The sequence below is a fragment of the Grammomys surdaster genome, unplaced genomic scaffold (assembly GCF_004785775.1).
Source record: "Grammomys surdaster isolate TR1022 unplaced genomic scaffold, NIH_TR_1.0 191, whole genome shotgun sequence".
NCBI lineage: Eukaryota > Metazoa > Chordata > Mammalia > Rodentia > Muridae > Grammomys > Grammomys surdaster.
Window position 1 is genome coordinate 6811175 of NW_021604636.1, and position 25569 is coordinate 6836743.

Here is a 25569-nt window from a genome sequence, read left to right on the forward strand (position 1 = left end):
GAGAGAGAGAGAGAGAGAGAGAGAGAGAGAGAGAGAGAGAGAGAGAGTAATGCATAGAAACAGAACTGTTCTTTGATTTGAAAGAACAGATCCAGTAAGTGGAGACATCTCTGCAGGGGCAAACAGGAGGTCGTCTCCTGGTAAGATGGCATAAAGCTTTTCTAGGCTAAGTGTGTGCTTCAGATGTGTCAACAACACCTGAAGTCACTATTTCACAGCATTCTGTAACTTCAGCTCTGCATCAGGACCATTCCTAGATCAGTCATGTGGGACCATCCAGGGTACCCGGGCCCTAGTTCTTCTAAATCAGTTGAAACCGGCCAGTTAAGGGAAACTGGATCCCAGCAAAGTCAGACAGACTTGTGTGCTTAAAGGTGCCCTTCACAGAGCGAGGACTAGGAAACCTGTCACGTCAATAAACCATGGTCAGCACGATCGAGCGTAAGGCTCCTCCGGGTTTTGAAATGAAATGTCATGTACTGAGCATGTGCTCGCCTTGTTTCTGAGCACATTTCCAGGGTTTTTCATAGCCAAGCAAGGTAACCAGTGACAGGAGTCCTTCAAGGGAGTCTTGTGGCCACACAATGAGAAAATCATGCTGTATTGGGGGTACTAGGGGTTGGTTGATACACAAGGCATGAACTTAGTGCAAGAGGAGGCTTGTTCTCGCTAGCCTTTTTAAAACATTGACCAAAAGCAACTTAGGAAGTGTGGTGGTTCAAATAAGTATGGTCCCCATAGACTCATGCGTTTGAATGCTTGGCCATAAAGAATGGGACTATTAGGAGGGGTGGCCTTATTGGAGTAGGTGTGGCCTTTTGGAGGAAGTATGTCACTGTGTAGATGGAACATTGAGGTCTCCTATGCTCAAACGCTGCCCAGTGTGGAATCAAAGGCCCCCTCATGGCTGCCTGTGGAAAACAGTCTCCTCCGGGCTGACTTCAGATTAAGATGTAGGACTTCTCCAGCATCATGTTTGCCATACTTCCTGCCATGAGGATAATGGACTGAACCTCTGAAATTGTAAGCCAGCCCCAATTAAATGCTTGTCTTTATAAGAGTTGCTTTGGTCATGTCCCTTCACTAACTAAGACAGAAGGAAAGTGTTTATGGGGCTTACAAGTTCCAATCATAACACCCATCATCAAAGAATTCAAGACAGAAACCTGGATACAGGAACTGAAACAGAGACCTTGATGAAATGCTGTTTAATGGCTTGTTAACTCTGGCTTGATCAGCTTTCTTTTACTGCCTTGGTCTACTTGTCCAGGGATGGTACCATCCACAGTAGGCTGGGCCCTCCTGCATTAATTAGCAATCAAGAAAATGCCCCACAGAGATGACCACAGGCCAATCCAGTGGAGGAAAGTCCTCGGCTGAGGCTCCCTCCTCTCAGATATGTGTCAGTATATGTCAAGTTGACAAGACCTAAGCAGTAACACAGGGACCATAACTTCAAGGGAACTTGTTCCTTTAGCAGCTGTGTATACATCTCTAGGCCTCCGTACTATCTCACAATCAGACTCCGGGAAGTCTGATTTCCAGGCCAGAATCAAGCACTCTAAGTCTGTGGCCTGTGGCAAGTCAGAACATCTTTGTGCCTCAGATTTACCATCAGAAAATGTTACCACAGTCTCCACCTCTGAGAGTTTTTGAAATTAAACAGCAGAAAGACTGCATAAAGTGGTTAACACGGTGCTAAGCAGATGGGGACATTCAGCAAAGTTTATCTTCCCTGTCCTGGAAGCTTTGTCTTCCTGTAGAAGAGGGGAGAGGGGAGAGGGAAGGGGAGAGAGGTAGAGACTTGAGGGTGAGAATGTGAGATACCTGTGGAAGGGAATTGGAAGCAACTCAACAGACCAAGTCAAATAACTCTCTAGAGATGCCATGGCCCAGCACAATTCCTTCCTGCCCCGAGACCACAATTGGCTTGATTTGGTCAGCTTATATCTAAGGATTTGACCAGAGAGGTCAAAGTTGATAGTTTTCATGGTGCAATTCGCTTTCTGTGATTAGCTGTCAGACATGGGAAAGTCTAGAATCATGAATTTGAATTTCGTAGTTACAAGAAGTCTTTCTGCTAGTGGTTTAGGGAGATGGTGAAGGGGAGCACGGTGGAATGGTGGGTCAAGAGAATGCATTAAAATGTGAGATTTGAGGTTCACCAATGAAGAGAGGGATGGCATCCATCCTTCTCCATTGGGAAGTGGGCTATCCAATGGAAGTGCTGTATTTTGGGAGAAGCCTGCCTCTGCCCTTTTTATCTATCCTTCCCTTATTATTTGGCTCGGCAAGCTTCCCCACAAACTGACTTACAGATTCTGCATGTGTCTCCCTTAGGCCAGCATCCCTTTATTACACCAGTTTACTGTTGCTCTGGGGCTGAGATGCTAAAATTTGGGTCAAATGATGCATTAAGTTAACCACTTTAGAATACCAATAACACTCCCGCAGCACTTTCCATCTTCATGGTGGGCCACAAGCATCTCCTTCCTCACTAATGAAGATGACTTGAATATCCACAGTGTCTAAAACCATAGCTAGTTAATCATTGTCTAATGCAGGCAAGTGAGACAAAATGCAAAGCCAACAAAAAAAGTATTACTATAAACTTGCTGAGTCAAACCTTTTAAACATTCTTGAACACACAGCAGAACTTGTGTCATAAAAAAAAATAAATCCCAGTTTTGTAATGAAAATGCCCATAAGAAGTATAGAGATGGGGTTAGCTTTCTGTTTCATGAAGTCCTCTTTAATAATGATTTCATTTGGTCTTCATGAAGACCCATGAGAAGAAAGGGGATTGTCTATTTTCAACAAGGCTTGTTGTGGTTAATTAATCCATTCAAATGTCAAGTTATTAACTATTTGTGCAAAGACTAGAATCCCAGACTTAAGGTTCCAAATCAGAAATTCTTTCTAGAAGGTCTTTCTAGAAAGACCTATGCTCTGTGGTAAAGAAAAGTCCCGCCAGGATGCCTCAAAGAAAGGGTAGGGGAATCAGATGAGCTATATGTCTCCCACCGACTAGAACAGCCCAGTGGTGTAGTAAGTATTATGTATGGGCCTTGCATCTGGGTTCCACAGTTCAATATAACTTCAGAAAGCACATACCTTTCCTCTATTGCCTATGATCCAGCTGGATTATGGGCCTCATCACAAAGTTACACTCACTGGACCAGAAAATGTTGATATGAACTCTGTTGCTTACCTCCCCCCTGTCCCATCCAAACTCCATCATGAGTTCTAAGCAGTTGTCTGGGCCACCGTAGATGTCTGTTGGCCTTTGTATGACCCGACATTCTTCTTTGTTTGATATAAGCCATGCATAGTGTATTTCCTACTTTACACCTGCTTGTTTCATCTTTGTGGGTCTGTTTGACCCATAAGCTTGTCTATATACGTAAGGACAATTCTAGCTACCTGATATCTAAAATAAAAAGTGGCCATTTCTTCTAAGGGGAAATTAAATCAGATAAATATTTCCTTGTTCCAAACAACTACATAACTTTAAAATGCTTCCATGTCCAAAATTGTCACAAGTCTCCAGATGTACCCTCTCCTCTGGTGTTACTTGATTTTTACAAGGCCACCTTGAAAACCCTTTTCCTTTTTCATCCTTCAAAATTCAACTCAAATGGCACCTCCCGTAAACTCTCAGCTGACAGTGCTCTTCCGGCAGACTCTGTTGCTCCTTCTGAGATCACCCCCAACCCCCAAGTCCTTTGAGCAGACCCTACCCTGTATCCGGACAGATACATCCTTTCCTATAGTTGTTGAATGTCAGATTCATTTGATCGAATGGTCAGCCTGGACTCAAGGGAAAAAAGAAACGATGGCAAAGTTCCTTGAAGCAACTGGCCAGACCAGCCTCTGGTCCCATCCAGTTTTTAAAACAGGATTGTTTTCAACTAATATCCACTGAGATGTGAAATGCAGGTTCTCAGTGGTCCTATACATTGTATACATTTTGCACAAACTTAAGAAACTTCACTAAATCTGGACATTGTTTCAATGGGCCAGGCACAGTGGGTCCCCACTCTGGTTTCAGGAGATGGAGAAAGGAAGGTCGCGGGTATGAGGCCCAGCCTGGACTAATTAATAAAACCATGTGTCCAAAATCTTCATTAGGATTCTGAACATCTGTTTCTATGGAAAAGTATATCTCATGTTTAACACACACACAAAAGAACAAGTGAAGGTTAGTCTATAACTGAAGACGTTTTACCTCTAATATTTTACACAGTATTCACTGTGAGGCCGGGGTGCTTTGTGATTCATTTAGAAGCCATCTCTCCCTTCATTTCACTGACAGCTGCTGTTTCTCGCTCCAACCCCCTGAGATCCCATTTCAAGAGTTTATCTCATTTTCTCCATTCTCTACGGCTTGTGGCTGAAGAGTTTGGGTCTTTGTTGTGTTTCTTGTCTGCCTTGAATCCATTATTCATGTGACTAGTTTGCCCTGATGCACCTTGCTCTCAGGGGATGAGCGCTGTGCACCTCTCTTTGTGATCCTCGAAATGAGGTTTCAAGGCTCGGGTGGGGCATTCTTCAGCCTCACAGCGGAACTCCCTGTCATTCACCATCTGAGCTCAAAACAGACAATGTCCAAATTTCAGGCTTCATGGCCTCTTTTCTCTCATGATCCTGTTTTCTGTTCTTCTCTCCAGAGATGAAGAGAAATGAGATAATTGTGCCAGTGAGGCATCTTTTTTCAACTCTGTTGTTCTTCTCTGGTGCTCCATTATGACGTATCAATTATCCAGCACTCCAGAGAGCTGTCTTTGGAGCACGAGAATGCTATAATCATATTATACTAAGACGGCTTGTTTTCCTGCTTTTAGGCAATCGTGGTGGCTGTGTTGTCGTGCGAGGAGGAAGTTCACTTGGTCGCTGGGAAGTGAAGGATTGTAGCAACTTTAAGGCAATGTCTCTTTGTAAGACACCAGTCAAAACCTGGGAGAAAACAAAATTTGAACAGAACTGGCCCTTTAACTCCTGCTATATGGATTGGGAATCAGACAGTGGTCTGGCCAGTTGCTTCAAGGTGATGTCAAAGCTATCTGCATATTCATTTGGTTCATTAATCTCTCACACACACCCTTTTTTATTCTAAGCTTTCTGTCACAGTGCCTGGTACACAGCATATGCTCAGCTCCTACCCATTGCCTCTCTCCTATGTTTATATTCCAAATAATTCTAAATTTTTAAAGAGTGGTAGCTATCCCCAATGTCACTGAAGACAGAAATGCCATGTATCAGTATTAATCCCAAGGGTTACTAAGTACTAAGTACTTAGTGCTATGCACTAAGTAGGCCAGTTCCTAGAATTTTTGTACAATTTCACCTGCCTTGGTTCAAGTCCGGGATGGCAGACCACTCCCATAAGTCAGGCAAATCTACTTTACTGTTCACAGTTAGGCTGCAAGAAATAGTAGAATCCTAGGATCCTGGCAAGCCAATCCCTTGAGGCTCAGGACAGCTACCCAGGGTGGCAGATAGACTATATTCCTACCACAGCCCAGGGGTTGGGAAAGCATTCTTCTCTGGGCTTTATGCCTCACAAACCACTTGTGTCGACTGGAATAAACCACTGCAGGACTCCCTGTTCCAGGAAGGACAAGGACAGTTCCTCCTTTTCTCGGGGTGTTGCATTCTCAGAACATTCTGAACCAGATTTGCAATCACGAAGGAACAAAGTAAGGCCAGCCATGATCATTTCTGAAATTGTCTTCCTATAATAAGTACAAAGGCACCAGTCAATGCTGTCTATGTTGCCAAGCATGTAGCGAATAAAGGAAGCCAGCATTCAATGGGTATTACAATTGTGCTGTTCTATACTGTTTGTAAGCCCATGCATAAAGTACTGGTTATGGAATAATTCTTATACTAAAGAAAGACTTTAAAGCCTGCTAGACACCTGAAGATCAAGATGGTTGGTATGTATGTGCATTTGTGTAGGTATATATACATATATGTTTATATATTTACCTATTTAAAGATATATATATATATATATATATATATATATATATATATGTGTGTGTGTGTGTGTGTGTGTGATTTTCCTAAAAGTTTATCTTTGTGTTTACTTACATATTTATTTATTTATGTATATGAGTGCTCTGTCTCCAGCCAGAAGAGGGCATCAGATCCCAGTACAGATGGTCATGAGCTACCGTATATTCAGAACATCTAGAAGAGCAGTCAGTGCTCTTAACCACTGAGCCAGCTCTCTAGCCCTTACATTTTATATATTTACATATATATAAATTTATATTTATATATATGTATACATGTAAATGTTTAAAGCAAGAAGGTTTGGAGATTAAGGTGTTGCAATATTTACATATATATAAGGAGATATCTTGGGGTTAGGACTTAAGTCTAAATACAAAATTTATTTGTTTTACATACACTGTGTACACATGACCCAAAGGTAATTTTATGCAGTGTTTAGAGCATGAAATGGTCTACCCACTTACAATAGTCAGAAGGCAAGAATCACTACCACAGAAGTTTCAGATGTTAGAGTATTTCATAACTTCAATTTCCAGATTAAGAATGTTCAGTTTATATATCAGATGCACACATGATATACATGTGAAATCCTGGAAGAAATGTCTGCTTGCAAATCAGCTTTAGATCTGAGATTTAGTCAATTGTCACAACTGTCTTATTAGAAATACCCTCTTTTTAAAAATTAATCTTGGGTTGGTAGTCTTCTCTTGGTTCATCTGATAGGGAGAAATTCTCCAAAACTGTGGGAAAAGCTCTTCCCTACCCACTGGGCACATCCAACATGGAGACAGACAGGATTCCATAAGCATTGCAGTAAGGATGTAGCAGGAAGCACAACTGAATGCTCTTTGTTTAAATGTACACACTAGAAATCCCTACCTAAAATTCATAAATAAAGGGCCCAGACATGACCTCACGGAGCAGTAAGTTAAACTTCAGAAATGAGTGAACCGAAGCCAGTGTGATGAAGTGATTTGCCCAAGATCACAATTATTTATTGACAGAGTTGGAATAAATCCCTGGGTCTTGGGACTCCCAGTACAGTGGTTTTTTTACTATCTGTCACCCTGACGTGTCAACAAATGCAAGGTATGCCTGATGTTCTGGTGGTGGATTTATGAATTTAGAATGATTCAGGGAGAGGTTCCCAAAGGAGGCAAGTTTTGACATATAATTTAAAAGATGGAAAGGCTGTGCTGTGGTCCACAGGATTTGGAAAGGCATTCATTCTGGTCTTGGCAAATCAGAGCCCAGCGAAAGCTGGCCAGAGATTTTACTTGCAGCATGAGAGAGTCAAGCTTAGTAACCTTAGTTATAAACAGTGAGGGTTCAGAGGCCCCAGACTGGGAGCTCTGGGTCTTCCACCTCCTGCCAGATCTTAAGACAAAAGCAGATGCTCCAAAAGCAACTGCTTCCTGGCACCACAACAGCTGATAAATGGCAGAGAACTGAAATACCATGGAGCTGCCAGCTCAGCGAAGACCCAAAGACCCTAGAAATAGACCTGTTCTAGGCCTTGGGCTTTGTTTATCCTTGTCTGTAATGGATCCAACAACGTCATTGTCATTCCTAGAATTCTAACTTGCCACAGGCAGACTGCCGGAATAGAAATGGGTGGATTCTGGAAACAAGGTGTTCTGGGCCTATACCAGGTTTATAGGTTTGTGACTTTACAGTATTCTTAATGTCTCTTGATTTTCCTTATGTATTGACAAACATTTATTAAGAGAAAACTCTATGTCTGTCATAAGAGGTCTAGTGAAAAAGAAGGAAAGGAAATTAGAGGGAGCAGAAAGTCTTATAAGAACTGGACCTGTTCTGGTGTGATATATGTTATTCCTTCAAATCAAAATTTCAATGAAGAATAAGAAAGAGCAGAAGTCTGGCTCAGTGGAAAGTATGGAAGAAGTCTCCCTCTTCTCTGCTGCATACCCCTCCAAAAGAAGAAAGAAAAGGAAAACTCAGCAGCTTTGCTGTTTTGTGTTGCTCTATAGGTGTTCCATAGCGAAAAGGTCCTGAAGAAAAGATCGTGGAGGGAAGCTGAAGCATTCTGTGAGGAGTTCGGAGGTCACCTCGCAAGTTTTGCCCATATAGAGGAAGAAAATTTTGTGAATGAGCTTCTACATTCAAAATTTAATTGGTAAATACTTACTAGTGTTGAGAAGACTATAGTCAAAAATTGTCTCCTAATAGTGCCTTCTTAGGGATGAGTATCCCAAGTGGTTGCTTAAAAGATCAGTATTTGTTTTGCTTTTAAAAATAGCTAGTCACTGCTTGTGATAGAAAAAATATTGTCCTCATATAGTTCTATGTTTATAGTGCACCAAGTTTACATTGCATAAAAACAAAGAACAAAGTGATCATTGTTTAGATATTCAAATCTTTTTTTGTGCCTTTGATCAGACTTTTTTAGAGCTTTGCTTCCAACTGTATCTAGTTTGGTGGATTTCAACGTGTTGTCTGAGGATTCTGAGGGACTTAGATTAAATGGGACTATTTGGGCAGAGCTTCCTTGCTTGGGAGCCCCCAGAAAAGACAATCCCATTCTACTGATAAGGAATTTCTATAGACAAGAGTCCATTTAAGATTTTGTTGGGGAAGGGAATCCCAACAGTTGAAAACAAAATCCAAGCCAGCTCTGTAATTATAATGTGAAGAAATCAATGTACAACTATTAGTGTGCATCTAGAATGTCCGCACTCGTGAAGTTATAAATGTACTCTGGTTCTTGTTGCTTGGGTGGCTGACTGGCTGGCTAGCTGGCTGGTAGTTTGGATGGTTGGCTGGCTGGTTGATTGGTTGGTTTATTCATTTGTTGATTGGTTGGCCAAAGCCAGGGAGGATATACTCTATACCACTGAGCTAAATTCCCAACCCTGTTAACAAAGTTTAAATTGGAAGTAACCTAAAGGCTTTATAGGGTACTCCCATAGGTGAATGTGAACAAATCATTCACCTTTAGCGTTTACAAAAATGACCTTGCAGGTGATCTTAGAGTGGTTCCATATAAAAAGGATTTGGTGGCAGAGATATTGTTATTGTTCTTTAAGGGGTGGAGAATATAACATCAGAAGGATCAAATAAAACTAAAAAATAATGTACACTATTAGAAATATGCCATGAATCAGTATTATGAAGACTTCCAGTAGGAAGCACTTTCTCTACAAAATGGTTTTCCCTCTGAAATGAGCTTCTTAACAGCCCAAGGAACCACGAGTTCCTAGGAGAACCATTGACTCAAACCCTTGGTTTCCGTCAGAGCCTGCATACTGGGCACCTTGGGCCCAGCCCTCTATGGCACCTCAGACTTTGTGAGGCTGGTATTGAAGAAGCTTCCTCATTGACTGGATTGCTTGTGGACTCTGAGGGTCAGCTTCCACTGTCATGCTCTGCTGTGCTTTGGTACTTTAACCCCTTGCAAGCCATGTTTACACATTCTGCCCATAGACCAGATCTGTAAACACTTTCCCTTTAAGATCAAAGGTAATGACATTCTTTTTGTCCATACTTAAAGTTCCTAGTAGAATTCTATGCCTTTTTCAAATTATTGATCTTTACCATCTGAACATGAAAGTTGTATGATTTATGCTTTATTTTTGTCCAGGCTACCGAAGGAATTCAGCTGTGTCAAATGTGTGTTATTTTAAAAATTACACAATTTAGGAAATTAGTGGAGAGAAATAAATATCAATTTGTCTTCTGTGAGCCAGTAGAACAAGGAAAACAAAGAACAGGAAAATCAGTGAGGACTAGACCAAATGTTCCCAGTGTGGGGAGTGCAACAACTGGTTCCTAGCCTGTGTCCTGGAGGTTGCCAGCCCTAGCCTGGCTTCTACAGGTCACCCTCATCTTCTTAGAAGTGTGACATCACCAGTAGCCACCCAGGCATCAGTGACCTCAGGGGCTTTCCCTTTAACTTGGACCTCTGTCTAACACAAGTGAGAAGTGACCCTGCAGAGTGGGCACGCTTCTCTGCAGTTAAGCATGAGAAAGCATCTGTCACGACTTCTGAGTCTCTTAAATCTTTAATTCTTCAAAATTATTCTCAGAAAATTATCTCAGTGAGATGGTTCGTCCTACAATTAGGCTTTATTGCTTGATTTATTGAGTACTCCACAATCTGACATGTTTGTTCTCTGCCTAATAGAAGGGCCGATGATTCTCTGTGAAGCTTCTTGCCAAGTCTAAACCAGTGGTGACTGCTCCAGTTACTCTTCCATGGCCCAGGCTGATTTGCCTCAGAGTCATTTATGTTGGACACAGGAAGAAAAAATAGTCCCCAAACTTTCTGTGTCCCTTTTAGTAAATGGGGATGATAGGGATCACTTGTATAAAATACACAAACAGTTGATAAAGTATAAGTTTATTTTTCTCGCCATGAGCTCCGAGCAAGCCACACAGGAGCATGTGAGTCTAAACGCCTCCCCTTATTTCATAAATGCAGGATTTTGCATGTTTTACATGATTCGTTTATATCAACTCGTCTGATCCTGCCAATTAACATCCGTTCTTTCTGTTCACGTTCACCATCTCACGGAACCTTCTGTCTAACACTGGGGATAAGATTGGAAAGAACACTTTTTTTTCTTCTCTTCCTAGGACACAAGAAAGGCAGTTCTGGATCGGATTTAATAAAAGGAACACCCTGAATGCTGGTTCCTGGGCGTGGTCTGACGGGTCGCCTGTAAGTTGTTTCATACTATATTGAGGAGATGTAGTCGAACCAGGTGGTTCTGGACCCACTCGGTAAAACAACTAAGAGAACCTGGAAGTGGCTGTAGCACTTTGGGACATTTGCCCTAGGCCTTGGCTAAGACAGTGATTGTTCCAAGGTCCTGGGAAATCTCCGGTGACCGTACTGTTCTGAGGTCCCTATATTTCATTCTGAGAGGAAATCCAAATCTCCAAAAATACTCCCCTAAACTGCTCCCCATGGTCTTTACAGTAATACCAGCCTTCTAAGCCACCTTCCTTTCCTGTAGAATGCCGGACTGTGTGAGTATGTGGCCTTTCTCCGTGTCACAGTTAGAAAGAAACTACTTAGAAGCTTACGAGAAAGCTTAATTGGAAAGAATGCTTGCTCTGTACCCATGAGGACCTGAGTTCAAGTCCCCAGTACCCACATAAAGAGCTAGGTGTAGCTAGCTTGAATATCTAGAACTTGAGTATCCAGGAACTGAGACTAGTGGATCTCTAGAACTTGCTGGCCAACCAGCCTGACTGGAATGCAGAGTTTCTGGTTCAGTGAGAAGATCCTCTGTCAAAGTCATAAAGTAGAGTGGTCAACAAGGAGAAAGACACAGGCCACCCTTCTCTGGCCTCTACCTGTCCCTACTCCCCAACACACACAGAAAGAGAGAGAGAGAGAGAGAGAGAGAGAGAGAGAGACAGAGACAGAGACAGAGACAGAGACAGAGACAGAGACAGAGACAGAGAGAAAGACAGAGAGAGAGACAGAGACAGAGAGTTTTTACTCTATCTCTGAAAAAGGACAAATGTCATCAGCCTTAGAAATAGCACAGACCAGGTAGTTCCAGACGTGGCAGGGGTTTGCTTTTCAGTCCACCCCATACTCACAACCTCTGGGAAAGAGAAGAAGGACCCGGATGGCAAATTGTTTTTCCAGGTGCACTAAGGAATTCTCAGATTTCTATCAAGGTGACAAGGAAAATTACATGACACCGTTTCAACTCTGAAGGGGGGTGGTTAGAACCAGCCTTCAGGGACCATTTGAGACAGCTGCTGTTTCCCAGACCTTCTTAGCAGCCTGTGCCAGTGGACAATAGAGCAATTAATCCACATAACATATTAAGCAGGGCAGCCAGGATCTGCACACAGGTTGTCCAGGGCTTTCCCACTTTGTACAATACCAGCAGCCAAGTGTTGGATAAAGACCAACTTGGGAGGGAAAAAGGCCTATTCAGAAGACAGAGTTCAAATTCATAGCTGAGAAGAGATTTAAAAGAAAAGGAAAAAAACAAAACAACCAAGTAAGAAAACCTGTGTGCATCTACAGGGAACAACAATAACAGAGAAATGCTAGTTTAAACATGATACTAGCCACATTTTCCGTGCCAACATTGCTTCTGTGAAAAAGGGTGTCAAGAATAAAGAGACCTAGAGAGGATTTGGATCCCTCGGCTCTGCCCATTTGTTTTGCTAAAGAAGAAGCTGAGACCCAGAAACAGAAGGGGTGCTAAAGCCATTTTGCTCTTGAGAAATGAAATGTAACACATAGAAGTCGAAATACTTTGCTTTTAGTCACTCAGTCTCGCTCATAACAGAAGGACAGACAATTTGCTTAAGAACTGAGAAGACTAAGTGGACTGGTGTACTGAGGTGCTCAGCATAGCCCACTGGACAAAATGAATTATAACTCACGTGGCTAGAGAGACACTGGATGAATTGATGCATACCTTCGTGCATAGTTAAATAGTTCAAAGTGGCTTCAAATCATACTTTTGTTTTGTTTTGCTTTTACATTTTAACTCTAATTCCATCTACTTTTCTGTCAGGTAATCATTAAATAGTTGAAAAGGTTTATACCTCATTTAAAAACATCTGTTGTGGGAATTATCTGTAATATGCGGTCACTCAAAAACAATGCTAGTTTTCTCATTTATGGAAGCTATCTCTGGAGCCAGGCATGGAGTCACATACCTTTAATCCCAGCACTTGAAAGATAGAGGCAGGTGGATTTCTATGAGTTTGAGGCCAGTCTGGTCTATATAGTGAGTTCCAGGCCAGCCAACATTAAGTACTGAGACCCTTTCTCAAAAAACTAAAGCAAACAAAAAGACTAGGTCTGTCTTAGACTTTAGTCCTTAAAACATAATGCTTAGCATTTAATATAAATTCTTGGCAAATAAATGGCATCAAAGATGATACCAAACTCTGGGACATCCCTGAAACTCCAAGCTTACCCAAGACCCCAGGAAACAGTTGTCTTAGTCAATGTTCTATTGCTGTGAAGAGACACCATAACCACAGCAATTCTTATAAAGGAAAACATTTCATTGGAGCAGGCTTGGTTTAGTTCAATATCATCATGGCAGGAAGCACAGTGGCACACAGGCAGACATGGTGCTGGAGAAAGAGCCAAACATTCTACATCCAGATTGGCAGATAGCAGGAAGGAGAGAGAAGCCTCCCAGCCTGGCTCTGCAACTGAAACCCAACCCAACTCAAAAGCCCACCCCCAGTGACACACTTCCTCCTTCAAAGCCACACCTACTCCATCAAGGCCACATTTCAAATAGTGCCACTCTCTATGAGCCTATGGGGGCGCTATTCAAACCACTACAACGTTGCAAGCTCAGAGTGAAGTGCACACTTGATTTCCTCTGAAGAAGACAATTGTGTGCTTGTGCAATTTAGCTTGAGCACATCCGCATGTGTGGGGAAGCCAGCAGTCAATGTCAGATATCTTTCTCAGTCACTCTTTCCTTTTTTTGAGGCAGGACTCCCCAGCTAAACCTGGAACTTAATCAGGCTGCCCAGCAAGGCCAGGGTCCTTACCTTCGTTTCTACAGTACTGGGATAGCAGGCACATACTGACTGCCCTGTTGGATTTTTTTTTTCCTTAATCTTCAATATGGGTGCTTCAGATTGAGCCCAGGTCCTTATGCTTGGTACAACAAGCACTTTACTAGCTGCCCAATCTCCCCAGCCCCTCGTGCCTCTTTGTTAAGAAACAGAAGGAAAACAAAATGTGAAGTACCCATTAGCTTAGTCTTTACAAATGTGGACCACTCTTACTCTGGAATGACATGCAGACGTTTCTGAAGATCCCTCTGAAGTCCCTTGAGCAGTGGTTCTCAACCTTCCTAACACTCTGACCCTTTAATACAGTTCCTGATGTTGTGGTGACCTCCAGCTATAAAATGATTTTCATTGCTACTTCATAACTGTAAATCTGCTACGGTTATGAATTGTAATATAAATACCTGTGTTTTCTGATGGTCTGTGAAAGAGCTGTTTGACCTCCAAGGAGGTTGCAACCCCCAGGTTGAGAGCCACTGCCAACAGTACTTGCATTCATGGGTACCTTGAATCTTCTGAAACTCCTTTTGGGGGATCATCATTAAGGAATAATGAACTTCATCTGCCGCAGGTTGTCTCTTCATTTTTAGACAATGCTGATTTTGAAGAAGATGGAAAAAATTGTGCTGTGTATAAGGCAAACAAAACATTGTTGCCCTCGAACTGTGCTTCCAAACACGAGTGGATATGCAAAATTCCAAGAGGTACAAGCCCTTTACTGTATGTTTGCATTTTAGTGGTACTCAGCAGCTCTTTCTCAAATGAAGAGTCCCAGAGATTCAGAATCTCAGCACTAGAGCCCTGAGCCACACTGCCAACAAACACCCTGCCTGATGAACCTAACTATGCTAGCTTAGTTAAAGCAGGGATCACAGTCAAAGTAGGGACGACAGCGCAATACCCTGTACCAAGGTCACCAGCTGACATTGCGGAGTAAGCACAGACGAAAGAAATATTCCTCTGACATCACAAGCACACAAGAGCGCTGCACTCTGTGTGGAAGCACCCAGCACAGTGTCTCACTCGCAGAAGCCACCAGCAAATGTCCATGTCCTTGCTTTAGGACTCTGGAGATTCCCCTGCACATTCTAACTCTTCACAGAGTCTAGACGGTACAAAATATCTGTCCTTAAACTTGTGTTTTTGAAGGTGAAGAATAGTGTGGTTAGAGCAGAGGGAGTTCAGAAGCTGTGCACCTGTACAGAAGTCTCAGGTAACATGTTTTGCTTTTGCTCTGCAGATGTGAAACCCAATTTTCCAGACTGGTACCATCTTGGTAAGGGCCAACTTGGCAATTCTCTAACTTCTAAATCACACCACGGAGGAATTAGTGCATTATCCAATCCTTCCACACACCCATTCTTTTATATATCAATCTGGGACTAATCCATTCAAATCAGCAGATCAAGAAGGGCATAATCAAAGTAATACATATACTCATTACTCATTAAGTAGGGTTGAAATTAACATCATCCCTCGGTTTTCACAGCATAGTATTTTAAAATTTGGATCTATCCTTGACCTATGAAAATTGGTGAAGGGATCTCAAGTAGGGTAGACTAAGAAAATAAGTGAATTATAAGTGTGTGCACATGCACATCTGTGTGTGTATCCATATATACTTACACTCATTTTTTAAAATGTCAAATGACCACATTACAACTTAGGAGTCAATCTCAGCCCATGCTCCTTCGAGACCCCCTTACATCTCTCGCTAGTCCTGAGAACATCCTCATGATCATGTGGTTTCCTTGCAGATTCGCTGTGGCATTTCTATCAGAACGCCGAGTACCTCTTCTATGCCTACCCCGGGGATTGGGAAGGCTTTAAGTTTGTCTGCAGCTGGGAGGGAGGTGACATACTCACAATCTATTCTGCTCAGGAGCAAGAATTCATCCTCCAAAAAATCAGAGAGGTACATGAACGCAAATCACTGCACAGAATTCACAGTTTGCACCTTCTTCTGTCCTTGGTGGAGGCAATATTTTTAAAATTTGACTCTACACATTCATTTAAGTCTCCGTAAAAGTCATGGCTTTTTTTTTTCAGATTGTTTTCCTTCTGACCATACAGATTAATAGAAAATTGTGGAGATGTGGATGTGTTATGTCCCTCTGTCCTTTGACTTTGGTTTGTTCTGTAAGAGCAACGGTGTTAAGCCAGATTCCATTTAGTGAGAGTCATTCTTCACTCTCTGGGCTCCATCTCTCTAGGACACTGACTCCACTTGTGAGGGCTCACTGGTCTAATCACTTATCAGAGGCTGGAATTTCCTAACATGTCATCTTGTGAGTTAGGATTTCAATATAAAAGACTGGGGAGGGAGGAGACATCTACATTCAGTGTGGCAGGATCTAGCTGTAGATTTCCAAGCAATATTTATTTCTACCCACAATTAGTGCTTTTGGTTGTCAGTAGTATGGTGGTATTTATGGTGAGCATTAGCATTTCATAAGTAAGACATCTCATGCCTAAGGATATGTTTGCTGAGTGGGTGGATGCAGGGGAACTTACTGATTCTAGGATGAGGAATCAAACTCAGCAAAGGTGATACCACTCACTTTTGAGGCGTACCTATCCTAAAAAATGTCAAAAAGTTAGAATAAGTAATTACTTTGAAATAGCAGGTTATCATATCACTTTTCTATGAAGAATAGTAACTAGGACTGTGAAAGGCAAAAATAACATTTATTTGGAGTGTAGAAAAATTTAATATGAGATGGTACAGTTCTAACAAAAATGATTTTTCTTTTGAAGAATGCTTATGTTTTCTCTCCCTCTCTGATAACATATCATGGGGTATTAGAGTGAACTTTGAATATTTCTCTTTTCTCCAAGCTACTCTTTCTGACCAACGATGAAAACATTAAAAGTTACAAGCACTTGAAAGTCAGAGGACATGATTGGCTCACTAATCAATCACTTGTATCTGTGGTATACAGTATTTGCATTTTAAAACTGCAATTCACTATTTTAAGTTTTGTGTTTGTAAACACTGCAAAAACTATATATCAAATCTATTACTTCTTAAAATCTAGCAGTTTAAATCCTTAAATTAATGCCCTTGATCACTTTGGTAGAAACCTAGAAGATGACAGATTGCCTTTGCTCTAGGAAGCTGAGTAGATGAACATCGTTGGCTTGTTTTTCTAGCTCATTGGAAAGTGACCTTCCATGTCAGTTAACCGTAAGGCTTGGCTACTTGAGCATAACTAAATATAACTGACTTGTGAAACGCATGCTCATATTACATTCTTCTTTCAAAGACCTATATTAGGTTTCAGTTGTTATGGCTACATACCTAGGTAACATTTAAAATACTCACTTTCTATACCGGGCAGGCTGTTCTATCTGGGTAACTTTCAGCTTGTCACATGAAGGTCTCTACCACATACTTCAGTAAATATACCACTTAAGATATAAACGAAGTAACTTCCCCTTAAAATTCCTAAACGGGGACAGTGAGTGGTCAGGCCATGATTTTGACTGCTGTTGCCCATGATGTGATAAAGTTGTTCTCTTCCCAGTGTATCCACAGCCAATTGCAACAAAACCATTCCAGAGTCTGAAAATGGGGCTCTGAATTCAGCATGTGGGAACATGCCCATGGAACAGTTCCTCAGGGATCTAAAATTATAGTGGTTCCCCTTTGCAGTATTCTCAAATTGCTGATCTGGCAGACAGCCATGCTGTTTAAGAAGTAAAAGTACACTTGTTTCAAAATAAGAACGTTAGCAAGCTCTCGGGTTCTGTTGCACAGCGACTTGAAATTCATATGGAAATAAATAATGTATCTTAAAGTGTATCCTCAAGCCTTTCCAAAAAGAAATAAAGGTGCAAATTTAAATACATAAGGCTTTAACATTAATAGGGTTTTGTCATATAAAAGTTAATTTGAATTTTCATACACATACAGAGGGAGCAGGTACGCCATAAAGCACACTGCTCAAGATGGCTCAGTGAAATTTCATCTGTCCCTTCCGCTTTTATGATTAAGGAGAAGGCTTCAATTTCCTGGACCATAAGTCCAGCATTATATCTGCTGTGCAGTGTGCACATGTGTGTGCACCTGCATGTCCATGTTTTTCAATTTGATACTTCACTGTACTTAGCCTGGGTGATTAGTAATTGGCTGTAGATTAATAAAATGGATAATTTTCTAGTTGCCAGACATTGGAATTGCCAGACATTGGAATTCTCTCTCTCTCTCTCTCTCTCTCTCTCTCTCTCTCTCTCTCTCTCTCTCTCTCTCTCTCTCTCGTCTCAATGCGGACACTGTCTAAAGGTTCACAGATTAATATGCCGAGACTCTAAATCTTTCTTCTGTTAATGTCTTTGTACCTTGTTTGTCAAATAGATGTGACATCTGCAGTGAGCTTCCGTAAATCACGGAGAGAAGCCACTAATTATAGTCAGAAGAAGAACCTGTCTCTCTTTTATGTTACGTGGCTTCTTACAGGGTTAGAAACCTTGCTTTTCAAGTTGAATGAAACAGAAAATATTTTCAATGGTTCACTACAATTCTCTTTCACAATAAACAGGGCGTGCTTTGGAATAATTCAATTTCATGCTTTCTCTAGATACTAGCCCTTAGTTACTCTTTAATGTAACCGGGCAAAATCGTAGTGATTAAAAAACCAATAGCATCTCCATTGATCCAAATACTGAAAAGATGTAAACACAAACAACAAAATGTTGACATTTTCTCTCTTTCTTCCCTTCAATAGCTACCAAAGTATGGTGTGAATTGGTGGATTGGATTTAACGAAGGACGAGCCGGAGATCACACTCAGTATGAACCGAGATTAATTTATCTGTATTTAACGTTCTTTGACAAGCTGTATGTGCTGAATGATTAGACCAGATTGTGATCAGTTCGCTGAATAGCCTTCACCTGTTATCCTTAACGTAAAATTTTTCATTCTTCTAACAACAGGCATGAGTGCTTTTCCGTTCAGTACCAATGGAACCATCAGCAGACTGTCCGACAAACATACCCATTCCCCATGTCGGCTTCTGCCTGCTCTATTTAGTGTGTGTGTGTGAGAGAGAGAAACACAGCATAAAGTTAACTTTTAGAAAACTGTGTGAATACAGTGCATTATTAACTCCAGGTAACATGCTGCATGTGAGCAATTAACCAAACTGAATAAACTATTACACTCTTAAGTCCATCCCCCAGAACTACAAGGGTGAATGCAGATACTGAACATGCAAAATGAGACCTTAATTTTTTTTTAATTTTCCTGAGGCTGGAGGGATGGCTCAGTGCTTAAGAGCACTCGCTTCTCTTTCAGAAGTTCATTCTGAGCACCCACACTGGGCAGCTCCTAACCTATCTCCAGCTCAAGGAGATCTGACGCCCCTTTCTGGTCTCCATAGGCACCAGCACACATGCAGCACAAATAGACACAAACGCAGCGATACAACACATGCATTAAAAAAATTAATCTCTTTAAATTTTTCTACAGGTGGAGTAATGGGTCACCCATGATATTCCAGAACTGGGACAAAGGAAGAAAAGAAAGCATGGGTAGCCAAAGAAAGCAATGTGCCTTCATATCTTCCATAACAGGTTATATTACATGTCCATGTTTGGGTTTATACTGCAACCACCTCTAGAGGCTGCCAGTTTCCCCTGTGTGGTTATTTTTGTTTTCTGTTGATTGTGTACAGTCTCACTAGTTGTCAGGTTTCTGGGTGACCACTCATCCTATGAAATTCATGCAGCCACATGCCTGCAAATAACTTACAGTTAAGTCCTCGAGAGCCAGTAGAACCCAAAAAGAGCCTATGGAAACTGTTACAGACACACACCTCTGGCCCAAAGACTAAGACCTCGTTTCCCCTGTACCTACACAGTGGCTCAAAACTATCTGTAACTCCAGTTCCAGAGGATCAAATGTCCTCTTCTGACCTCCTATGGGACCAGGCACACACATGGTGCACATACATGCATTCAAAACAATAAAAATAAGTATTTTTTTAAAAGACAAGCATGCATTTCCCTATCAAATATAAACAAAATAAATGTTTCTTGTCCTAACCCAAAGCAATTAAGAGTTAACAAGTTTGGATAGATATAGTGTGTGTGTGTGGGGGGGGGGGGGGCAACATGCCTTGTAAATGCTATTCTCTGTGAAACTTCAGTGAAAGCTATTTCTTCATACATCTCTACTTTTCTATTTGTAAACTGTCAGACACTTTAATCTCTGTGAAATTTCCTTCCGTTTTCCCTCACATTAAAAAAAAAAAGAATCCCCTACATTCAGAGCTGGAGAGATGACTCAGCAGTTAAGGTACACAGGTTCAAGTCCCAGCACCCACATGGAAGCTTGCAACTGTCTGTTACTCCGGTTCCAGGGGATCTGGTACCCTCCTCACACAGACATACATGCAGACAAAACATCAACGCACGTAAACACAAGAAGTCTTTAAATAAACACCACTGCTCAGTTCACTGCCCCGCCCTCATCATCCCCAGGTCTAGTGACTGCTCATCTTAGAAGAGAACTTGTTTGCAGATTCGATTCGGTGGTATAGGGAGGTTAGAGACTGGCTGCTGTGTGTTCTAGGAACAGTGCTGCCTAGGCTGAGTCAAGCCATACTGAAAGAGAGAGAGAGGGAGGGAGGGAGGATGAAAGAAAGAAAAATAACAAGGAAAAAAACATATTCATAACTAACTTGGTCAGGAACGAAATAAAGAGGAAATCCTCTGTGGGCGGGCCTCTGCAGAGTTAGGAGAAAGCTGTAGTTAATCTGCTTGCTTTACCAGCAGGTGTCACAACAGCCTATGGAAAGGGCTGTTTGCAAGAAGAGCTGGGATCCCCGTTGACAATCACAACCTAGCTCCACCTTAGAAGCCCCAGGTTTTACTCCTGTTCTGTCTGATACATGAAGCTAAACCTGCCTTGTGCTGTCAGCTTCTAGCCAGGCGTTTATTTACGCATGTCCTGTCCCTTCTCCTCTGGAATTGCACCCCTTCTAAATTAAAAGACAGCTTGCAGGAGGCTAGGAAGTTGGGGATCTATCTTACAGAAGACAGGTTCTGTGAGAATTGGTCTTATTTAAGGGTCAAGACTGAGAAATCCTCCTTTTTGAGAAGTTCCTGATTTAACCTGTCTACATCAGTATGTAGGCTAAGGATCTTTTATCCAAGTAAGATAAGAAGTGTTTTTGGAGTTTTCGGGTTGGGGATGCTAAGAGGGGCTTTTTACCAGTTTTAGAATTTAGCTTAGGTATATCCAACCTGCATTTTCTGAAGACATTTTATAAAGTTTAAAAATGTTTTAAAATCATTATAAATGATGATCTTAGAATCATTTCCCCTGTATACTGAAGCTGGATACTTAAAAACCATGAAGTCTTGTTTTTCATCCCACGTGAAATATTCACAGGACTTTAAATTAATCCTGCTTCAATTTCAGCATTTGTTTACTTTTATAAAAAGTTCTTATATTACATTCTAATTACTCGGGTCTCACCTTGCCCAGGTAAGTGTCACTAGACATCTCTGTAATTAGTAGTTTGTTTCAGTTTCCAGACTTCAAAAAATAAAATACAAAAACTCATAGCAGTCATGAAAAGTGATCCATAAGAACTCGGGGGGAATTGTCCGTGTTTGTGAGACTTTCTGACCTGCCTCCTCCTGCAGGGCTCTGGGGGACTGAGAACTGTTCTGTTCCTATGCCCAGCATCTGTAAGCGAGAGAAAATATTCGTCCTCGAGAAGGAAAAGCGACTGACACAGCACGGCACGTGCCCCAAGGGGTGGCTTTATTTTAACTATAAGGTAAATTTCTAATTGTGAGGTCATCTTTGCTCTCTTTATTGAACTTCAGTTGAAAGGTAATTAAAAGTGAGGGTAAGTTTTTTGTTTTTGTTTTGTTTTTTAAAAGCACCACTTATCTGAGGGACCTGAGATGTCACTATCACATCTTAATGGATTCAGAAGCTTTTCCTTTGGGCAAAAAAAAAAGATTTTGTGTAAGGCGGCCATGCCTCCACCCCTTGTCTCTAGAGGCAGTTTTACTAGTGATGTCTTTTGAGTCACAGGTTACGATGCGTGTGTTTGTCTGCAGTGCATGTGTGTGTACACATGTCTGTCTGCATGCCCATTTATCTAGGCCCTGCCTACAAATAAACCACACATTTAGAGGGCCCACACTCCATTCCCCTCATCTTCCCTGCCCAGAACCAGCAGGCCTCCACCTACCTGTTAACTGATGAACTAATGATGTAATTTGGTCAGGGTCATTTTGAGCCTCATAAAGCTGACACTTGGTGCAGAATTCAATTTAAGAGAAAAGGCTTGCCAGCAGGGACACCATCATCCAGGTTTATGATTTCTGATGCCGCCTTCAATTAAGGTTTTTGCCTCCACTCCTTATGTTTTGTAATAAAAATAACTTTAAAGGCCTTGGCTGAAAGTGATTAAAGTAAATCCCAAACTGTGATTGTTTAACTCTTAGAGGATTAAGAAATGAGATGGTGTCCTAATTCCATACCCTAGCATGAAGTTGCTCTTTGATGGTGGACAGCCAGTTTCGAATCTAAGTGTTCGCTCACACTGGCTGGCATGATCTTCTTCAGCATCTTAATGTCACTGTCAACTCTGGCAGCGAAGCCACCTGAATTCTGTACATATATTGCTAGTTATATATGACTGACTTAATTAGGGTGAAATACACACACCACAGAATTTTCTACCTTAGTCGTTTTCAGTGTGTGGTTTGCAGGTGCTCAGCATCGTAGTACTGTGCGTCTCTGAGTCCCTTTTCTTCTTGAAGAACCAAAACTCTTCATTCATTAAATAATAATAATGTCCTATTCTTCTTTCCCTATCACACCCTGGCTCCAGAAGAGATGGCTCCACTGTTTTTATTTCAGGCCTCTCTGGGGCATGCTGTATAGGCTTCCTGTACCTGAAATCATGAAGTATATTTATCCTTTGATGACTGGCTCACTTCATTTACTGTGGTGTTGTTAAGTCTTGACCATGTTATAACACATAAGAGTATTTTTTTTCCTTTTTGAGGCTGAATAATATTCTATAGCATATGTGTTGCCAAAATCTTTCCCAGGGGGTGATATAAGCCATATCTATCCCTACTCCTAAGGGTCCCAAAGACAAACAAAGGTATTATTCTACAAAAGTCACTGAAGAACCATTTCATTTATTGGTTTCCATACAGAGCATAGGTGAAGGGTTGCTTATGAGAAGGTCTTTACCTAGCAGAGATGATCACATAGCCACATGGATGGGACCTTCTTCCCCTAGTCTTCTCCTTCCTACATGCTCTAGCCCCTCCCCCAGGCCACGTGCAGTAAGGGAAGAGTTGTATACAATAGATGCTATGAAGCCACTGGGTGAAGTCATACTTGGATGAGGGTCTCCTGACCACTTTACTACCAATGAGAGTAAATAGTCAACAGACCCAGCTGGGATAATCTTTTGCAAGGAGCACAACTGCACTGAAGATGGCAGCTGTTTGACTCAGGAGACAGTCCTACACAAAACGTGACTACTCTTTGCCCGTCCATCTATCCATCTATCACGAATACCTACTACTGTTCTCACTTGGCTGATTTTACTGGGCAGTTTTATAAACATTCCTCATTTGACTAAGTTTTTATTCCAAGATATACAAAGTTATTATTCCAATTCTCCATAGGAGAAGTCAGAGGCTTGTATAATTGTGTGACTTTTCTGAAAATACAGGTCAAATCAAAATTCAGCCTCGGGCTCGGTGTGTAAAGCACTTGTCTGGCTAAGCAAGCCTGACAACCTGAGTTCAGGGCCCTAGAAACCATATAAAACACCAGATGCAGTAGTACACATGTATCTAATCCCAGCACATGCTTCTACCTGGGAGGCTGGGGCAGGAGAAGCACCAGAAGCTCATGGGCCATTTGGTTTGTTTACGTGACAGTGAACAAGAGAGATCCTGTCTCAAACAGGGTGGAAAGCAAGGAGTAAATCTCAAGGTGGTCCTCTGACAAGACAGGTGTGTGACCCTCCTACAAGCACACACAGGAACACACACACACACACACACACCAGCTTCTTTCCCCTGTTTTAAAAGTTGTATTCGATTTACTTTTCAAAGAAATGTTATTATTAAAATATCAACACAACCCAAAGCAATCTACAAAGCCAATGCAATCGTCGTGAAGATTCTGCTGGCATTTTTCACATAAATAAAAAAAAAGAATAATGCTACAATATACATTAATGTATGCATTTCCAAGTCCCAGTTTTTATTCCCGTTGGAGATAAACCTAGAAGTATAATCACTAAGTCATAGGATGCTCTTGTTTAGCTATTTGAGAAACTGACAAACGGGTTTTCCCAGCAAATAAACAATTTATAATTGCATATGTAAGAGGCTTAATTCATATACTTTTGAGTGGAAGATGTTTAATTAAATCTTTGTCCATGTTTTAATTAAGTCGTTTGGTTTTTTAATGTTGAATTGTAGGAATTCTTTCTAGTGTTATGTGTAATGAATTCCTATCAGGTAAATGATCTTTACCTATAATAATTATAATTATGTTCTCCCTTATAATTATAATGCCCTCTGATGCATGCAACTCTATAATTTTGATAAAGCTGAATATATCCGCTTTTTCTTCTAGTGCTTGTGCTTTCGGTATGACACCTAAGAACATAGCCTCAAGTCACGTGTCATGAATACTTTTCACCTACATCTTTTTCTATATAATTTTGGCTCAGATTTGGGTTCTGATTGACTTTTATTAAATTCATAAGACTGTTAGTTTCTTAAGGCTGTTAGAACAAGTGTATCCCAGAATTGATTGTTACGGACAGATACAAACAACTGCCTATCTTATCTCAAAATTTTATTTTAAAACAGAATCAAAAGGCAAGTGTTTGTATCTTGAGCTCACACCAGGTAGTTGGAAGAAGTAGACAGAGAAACAGAGACTAAGGCACCATGGTCCTTTATGAAGGGACATCTTAATTTCTAAGGCTTCTCCTCAGATTCTACCTCTTAAATGTCCACAGTATCTCCCAACATGGCCACCTGTAGAGGCAGCCTTTAGGTGAGGGTCTTTCTAAGAACTGAATAACTTTGATAAAGTTCCATTTTAAAGTGAGGTGGGTTAAGAAACCATAGGGGCTGCAGAGATGGCTCAGCTGTAAAGAGTTGGTGCTGTCCCTGCAGTAGACCCAAGTTCGGTTCCCAGCACAAACATGGGGCAATTCACAGCTACAAACTCTATTTCACAGCTATTAAACTCAGCTCCAGGGGTCTGACACCCTCTTTTGGACTCCTTGGGTACCTGAACTAACCTATACCTATTTAAAGAATAAATCTTTAAGAAAGAAGAATCACAATAACCAATAATAAAATAAAATGATATCCTATAACAAAATTAGGGAGCTACTCCCTCTCTGTTCCTCTCTATCCCATGCACAGATCATATCTTTGTTGTCTTTGCTCTTCACCTTCTCCTCTGTGGGTAATTGAAACTGATAAAGTGGAAACTATGGCTAAAGGGACCGGTGTTGATGGGTTGATCAGATACTCTAAAGCTGGTGAAGAAAGGATTATTGCTGAGAGAAGCAGCAAGCACTGTTGGACCATTCCCCCCATTAACTCTCAAAGCTATAGAAAGGAAAGTGGAGGATACCTTCTGAGCAAATCTCAATACATTGTGGACCAGTAAACGTTCTCGATTCTTTAGTCAACTCTTTCAAGGACTAATTTTTATTATTTTTAAAAACTCAGCTGACAAGTCAATCACCTTCTTCGAGTTTTATAAAAATGAGATATCTGGAAGCTAGGCGTCCCTGTCCCATGTCTCATAAATCTTCTCCATGTTTGATGAAGTCGCTTAATGATGTATGAGAAGCCTGACACCATGTCACCCTAAGAAGGATCAACAGAGCCAAGAGGGAGGTCTTCTATATCCTTCCTTTCTCCATTTCTCCTCTCCTCTCCTCTCCTCTCCTCTCCTCTCCTCTCCTCTCCTCTCCTCT

The 25569-nt window shown here is 41.3% G+C and overlaps 1 protein-coding gene across 1 annotated transcript in view; it reads left to right on the forward strand.

Annotated features, from left to right (window-relative positions):
* The window catches only part of Pla2r1 (phospholipase A2 receptor 1), a 120332-nt gene that overhangs the window by 78091 nt on the left and 16672 nt on the right, over positions 1-25569 (forward strand). Inside the window, exons 12-20 of the mRNA XM_028769271.1 lie at positions 4845-5047; positions 8016-8161; positions 10621-10705; positions 14135-14267; positions 14804-14839; positions 15321-15478; positions 18291-18355; positions 19035-19138; positions 21218-21354. Coding sequence (XP_028625104.1) covers positions 4845-5047; positions 8016-8161; positions 10621-10705; positions 14135-14267; positions 14804-14839; positions 15321-15478; positions 18291-18355; positions 19035-19138; positions 21218-21354 — 1067 coding nt within the window. The remainder of the gene's footprint in view (positions 1-4844; positions 5048-8015; positions 8162-10620; positions 10706-14134; positions 14268-14803; positions 14840-15320; positions 15479-18290; positions 18356-19034; positions 19139-21217; positions 21355-25569) is intronic.